Raw genomic sequence first — 6019 nt, forward strand, 5'->3', positions numbered from 1 at the left:
TTCAGATCCTCTTCCCCCTTCTCAAAATGATCACGAGAATATTGTTTTTTATGACCGAGGACTACCTGTTTCTCCTCCCTTCAAACATGTAGCCGACATTCCTCCCCTATGGTTGCAAATGGGCTGACCAGCCCCTCGGGTACTGGAGCATTTCCTTGGTGATAGGAACGATGTAGAGATTGATTCACACTGAATCACAAAGCTTTTTGTTACAACTGGTTCCAGTGACATTGTACATCTATGATCAAGGGCTGGAGGAGCTACTTGTGATGGATCACGACGTCTTCACGAGCATTAGGCTGGCATTTGGTCGACATCTGACCGACAAACGGACTACACGATGGGCAATCCAACAACTTTGGGATTTTCCCAAGATAATAACATACATTATCTTAACATTTTGATAAAACCCGTTCCGGGAGCAATCATTCATCCTGTACATCACTTATCCATATCATATTAGGATGATGTACTCGATTGTGGACGGAACAACGCATATATTCGCCCAGGTTGCCCACCCTCTGTTTCCTTTTCCCCCTCCTCCCATCTATTGCCCGCCACTCAATGTGGGGTGCTCTCAAAATCAAATCCCAATAGACCCTTATGCAAGGGTGAGCTCCCCCAAAGCGCCAATGAAAATGGCGGTCAAACAAAGCACTTATTTACAGCCAACCGATTTTTTGCGGTTCGAAGAGATGGTACAATCATAAATGACCATTTTGAATCACATAAACCCGAGGTTCTAAGGGGGTTTTAAACTAACGTCCAATGCCTCACTTCGAAAAAAAGATCATCAAAAGTGCAATTTCTGGAACAGCTAACGTTAGAACAATTTACCTCTTTTCTACTTTAGGAAGAAACCTCTATTTATGCATATTCTCACTCTCAAGTCTAAGTAGTCAGTAATCAATAAGCGAGATATGGAAGGAGGACGACGGTGTAATTCAACTGAACATCAACATGAATAGGGAGGCTGATGAATGACACATAAAAGACAGTTGGATGCGTGGCTGGGCAGGAAAAGGAACGGGTCCAGTAAAAACCTGCGACGGGTGGAGGGAGTCGTGTATGGACGAACTTTCGGTGTTGTAGGGCGGGCGGGCGGAATTTGATTCAGAAGAACCACCGGGTAATGATGAGAAAGGGAACTGAAAGGAGCAAGAAGGCAACGGCAGATCGGAAATTCTCGAGATGCATTAGGCAACCTATGTTTACCGTTCGATATGTATAAATGCCGTTTTCTACTTTAGGAAGAAACCTCTATTTATCCATATTCTCACTCTCAAGTCTAAGTAGTCAGTAATCAATAAGCGAGATATGGAAGGAGGACGACGGTGTAAGAAAACCAAGACCTATTCGGGTTGATGGTCAGTTAAAAAATAATTATTCAATGGTTCATCGGAGACTGTTAGATACCGGTTTGTATTACAGGGAAAGAGAGTTGCTGACCGAAGTCAGTATTCGGGGTTTGTGGTCATCGTCATAATTGTCAGGGATTACACTATTAGCTGACCAACCACCGGCAACAGAAACCTCGGAAGAAGTGTGGCCCTTGGCTTTAGCAGTTTTTACGCTGCCTCTACGAGAAGAATGACAGCCAAATTGGGAAGCGTCGAGTCCAATGGCCTTGAGGACAAGGAATTGGGTAGAGCGAATAGAACTATAGGTAGCGGTTGCTGTGGTGACCAAGTGGTTGTTTCCTTGTTTAATGAATTTGGGTAGGAGAGGACCAATGTAAGGAAGCCCGAGTGCGGAAGAAAGCCGGACAAGGTAAGTCAAATAAATTTTCTTTGGACATAGGTGAGAGTTTGTGATCTGAATGTAAGAGTAATGACCTGATTTGAGTTGGTCGTTTTTACGATGGGGGAAGAAGATGACAATTTTATCTGGCAGTATAGTTATGTTAGAAGTAAGCACACGGGCGAGGTCGTCAAAGCGAGCCATGCAGAGAAAGGCAAGGAGTTCGAAGATAGCTTCCCTCCACAAGGGTAAAGGTCTGGTGGGGTAGGGTGAATAAAGGTCTGTGTCGAGACAATGGTTTAGAATATGAACGAGAATGTCATGAGATATAGGAGTCTTGCGAATGACGGGTTTGGAAAGAGTTTTCTTAATGCCGAGTAGGAAGAGCTTCACAACTTTGGCGTTGCAGGGCGAAGGATAGCCTTGAGTATCATGGAATGCGGTAATGGAAGCCGATATGAAGTGACACGCAGATGCTGAATTTGATTTTTCGGCGTAGGACTGGAGGAAGGCTAAAACCGTGTGTGTTGTGGCTGGTAGATAAACCTTGTCATGCGTGCGACAAAAAGAGCGGAATAAGTTCCAGTAATTGGAGTACAATTTCCTCGTTGAAGGTGCCCTAGCTGCTTTGATGGTGATAAGGCTTTTGGAAACGAGGGACTCTAACCCTGAAAATTGGCAGAGGATGGAATATTGTTAAGAAAGGCATTTATTGCAACCAAGAAGATAACAGTGGGATGATTTCAAAACAGAAAAGGGGGGGTCAAAAAAGAAGCCGTTATATATAAAATAGCCGAAAGGGAATGGAGTATGCCCCGATAAGAAGGAACTAGTGACCTGGAGTCCGGAACGGAGTGTCGGATGACCAATATAAATATGGGTGAAAAGAGAAGAGAAGTGAATTCCGTCGGGACAGAGAAGGAGCCAGAAAGATGCAGCAGGCCACAAGGGTGCTATCAATACCCCCGTGGCTTGAGTAAAAATGATGTGTCGAATAGAGGATGCTATTAGATTAGGTGGCGGGCAGCAGAGACCGAAGCCGAATTGAGACCAATCAAAAGAAAATGCGTTGACACCGGAGCTAAAAACTGATGGGGTTTTTGAAAAGAAAGAACGGCATTTGGTGTTCGAGTCACTGGCAAAGAGATCAATAGTGGGTGGATAGGGGAGAACTTCGAGTAGTGCAAGGTAGGACAAGTGGGATAGACCCCAATCTTGAAGATCAAAGAATCTGGATAGGTGGTCCGCAATGGCAATGCGAGGATCTGAACGAGGAAGCCACAATGATTGCAGGGTAATGAAGTGAGAACGACAAGTAAGGTGAATGGACATTGCCAGGCCCTGCAGAGACCTCACCTTAGAACCCTTAGCAAGAATTCGAGAGACATTTTCGTTGTCACAGAGAAGAAGAATGATATTATTTGACCAAGAAGGAGCTGAACGAATGACCAACTCTTTAATAGCAAGGAGTTCGCGAAAGGTGGAGCTAGTGGTACGTTCCCATTCAGTTAATGGTCGAGAAAGGGCCATGGAGGAGACACACGAGCCAGAGTGGTTGTGAGAGGAAGAGTGACAAAGGATCTCAGCAGCGCCAATGCCAGAAGCAGAAGCGTCGGACGAGAAGGTTCGGTGAGAGATCACGTTAGAAATGACATGGATTGGCCACCCATTAAGAGAAGACAGAGATGTGCTGAGATGGTGAATTTCTTTAAGGACGTGGGGAGTCAAGGTTACCCAGCCATCCCAAGAAGAAGCGGTAGCAGCTGAGGAAATTAAGTTGTGACCTGAGCGTGTAAGTAAGGAACAAACCGGGCCAAGGGCTAGACGACATGAAGAGATTTTTCCATAAAAACCAGCGAGAGTTTTGATTCGTACTCGGCGTTGGTCGAGAAGATTCGAAGCCAGGTGCAAGATGGATGTTAGCTTGTTTTGAGGAATGTAATACTTCAGATTAACAAGATCATGATCAATGCCCAGGAATGTGCCATACTGAGTGGGGAGTTTGATTCCTTTGCCAGGTTTGATAACCCAACCTGCCATCAAAAGGCTTATGGCCGCAAAATTAGAGTTCATGTGACAAATAATCTCCGTATCGCCCAAAATTCTTTGGTCGTCGATGTAAATGGATATTGGGATGCCATAAGACTGACAGAATGCAATATGAGGGCGAAGGAGCTTAGTAAAGAGATGAACGGCCGTTTTTATCCTGAGAAAAAGGACATTCCAGACAAAATATGTGGTTTTGCCGTGTCTGGTCCATTGTATGCCTAAATACTTCCGGTGATCAGGATGCATTGGGACTTGGTGGTAACCGGATTCTAGGTCAGAGGTAGTCATGAAGCAGTTGGGTGTTAAATTGTCATTGGCGAGTTCAAGGTGTGACAATTTAACATGCTTATCCACAAGTAAGGGATTGAGGTTGCGGGAGGCATCAACGACAAGACGCTTTTTGTTGCTCATGACAACGGATAAAGGAAGAATGATTTGTGGGGGAGTTGAAGAGACCGAAATACAACCAATAGATTCAAGGAGAAAGAGTTGTTCATCAACAAAGGATCGATCTAATAGCGCACTTTTGTTGTTTGAGAGAGAGGTGGAGCAGGGCGGTGGAAAAGATTTGAATGGGAGTTTGTATCCAAATTGCACAACCCTTAAAACCTCAGGGGAAGCTTTGAGTATGGATTTCCAGAAGTGGAGATTGCCGGAACGACCAATGGCTCCCGTTACTGCAGGATTCGTTGAAATAGGTTTATCCCAGATTCCAAGTTCAGCGCAGCCGAGAGTGGGATGGAGAAGGCCGATGCCTAAGAAGGACAGAGAGCAAGGCATAAAATCAACAAAAGGAGGAGGGTAGTGGAGTGCACACAATTTGTGAAAGGTCATGACAGTGTTTGATGTAGGACAGGAGTAACCATGGGAGATTATGTTTAACGTCTGAACGAGCGATTGAAAGGAAAAATGAAGGAATAAATATGTGAGTAATTTGACTACTATTGTTTCTGCGTTGCACAAGGGAACCCTGGATGGTATGGAAGTCCGCAGGAGAAACATTTCTTAGCCTCGTGGTTGGGGTTGGGGGTACGACTATTGAAAATCTGGTATGGAGCAGATCTATTGAACCCACGAGGTTTGTTCAGGAAGCGAAAAGACTGTCCATTAGAAGGATGCTGCAGGGGGCCAAATTGTTTGAAAGATACTGGCTTATCATCAAATTTTTTCCGGTCACGATTGTTGGCGACATGAACACGGGACAAATGTCGGTCCACAGTTTCAATCCGTTTGATTGTGGTTTCATCAAGGTGATGGTTCCCTTTGAACGCTTTGAGGTAGTCATAGCCTTTGGTCTGGACGACCTGAGTTAATTGTTGATCGTACTTTAGGGCCGATTTGACGTCAGACAGGGTCTGCACGGCTCGTTTGTGATGAAGCAGAAGCTCAGCGATGGGAGAGAGGTCGTGAGAAGCAGAGAGCCCAAGAAGGACCCGAGCATCCTCCAGAGAGCCAGAGAGAAGAGGGGAACCTAAAAGGGGTTCTATCTCCTCCAAAGCAAAACCCAACATCACAGAGGTCTTGTTTATGTCCCGCAGATTGTAGGTGCTTTTGTTTAAGCCTTCGCACGATCTCGCCATTTCCAATCTGCGGAAGACCGATTTGGATCGGATATCTGAAGAAAGGTAGCCCGTTCTGATTTACTTGTAGTAATGGGGGGGAGGGAAATGTAGGGCTTGAAACATCATCGAAATGAGCGGTTTCACGGACATCATCGTAATGAGCGGTCAAGAAGAAGGCGAGTGAGTTACAGTAGGTGCCTTTGAGACAAAAAAAAGGGGTTTTTTTTTTTTTGCGTACTTGATGCGTTGCATCCTGGATCAGGGCAAGTTTCCATGTTCACTAAAGTTAGCTCATGTTGTTCCAATTTTTAATGGGAGAGATAAGTCCCTCCCCAGAATGTATAGACCGACTTCTCTCACTTCGAATATTGCGAAGGTTTGAGAAGATCATGAAGCCCAAATTTGTTGAATTTCTTGATATTCATGAAGTCCTAGCCAGGACGCGTTCGAGCACATTTTAGGACGGTTACCCAACTGATTGATCAGGTTATTGAGGGACTAGAGAGCGATGAATCAGTTGATGTTGTCTATCTTGATTTTGCCAAGGCCTTTGATAAGGTAGATCATGGCCTTTTATTGAATAGACTTCATGACAATGGGATCCAAGGCAAGGTTCTCAATTGGTTGAAAAGTTTCATTTCTGGTGGGAAGCAATTGTTAAGGTTGAG

At 44.8% G+C, this 6019-nt stretch overlaps 1 protein-coding gene across 2 annotated transcripts in view; it reads right to left on the reverse strand.

Moving 5' to 3' along the window:
* Positions 1-921: 921 nt before the first annotated feature.
* LOC131892025 (uncharacterized) overlaps positions 922-6019 on the reverse strand; it is a 5223-nt gene continuing 125 nt past the window's right edge. The window contains exon 2 of one of the 2 annotated variants that reach the window (XM_059241748.1): positions 922-2408. In XM_059241748.1, the coding sequence (XP_059097731.1) occupies positions 1426-2408 (983 nt within the window). In that variant the 3' untranslated portion in view covers positions 922-1425. Of the gene's footprint in view, positions 4545-6019 lie in introns of both variants that reach the window. The other variant, XM_059241747.1, reaches the window with a different exon arrangement.

The sequence above is a fragment of the Tigriopus californicus genome, chromosome 12 (assembly GCF_007210705.1).
Source record: "Tigriopus californicus strain San Diego chromosome 12, Tcal_SD_v2.1, whole genome shotgun sequence".
In the NCBI taxonomy this organism is placed as follows: domain Eukaryota; kingdom Metazoa; phylum Arthropoda; class Copepoda; order Harpacticoida; family Harpacticidae; genus Tigriopus; species Tigriopus californicus.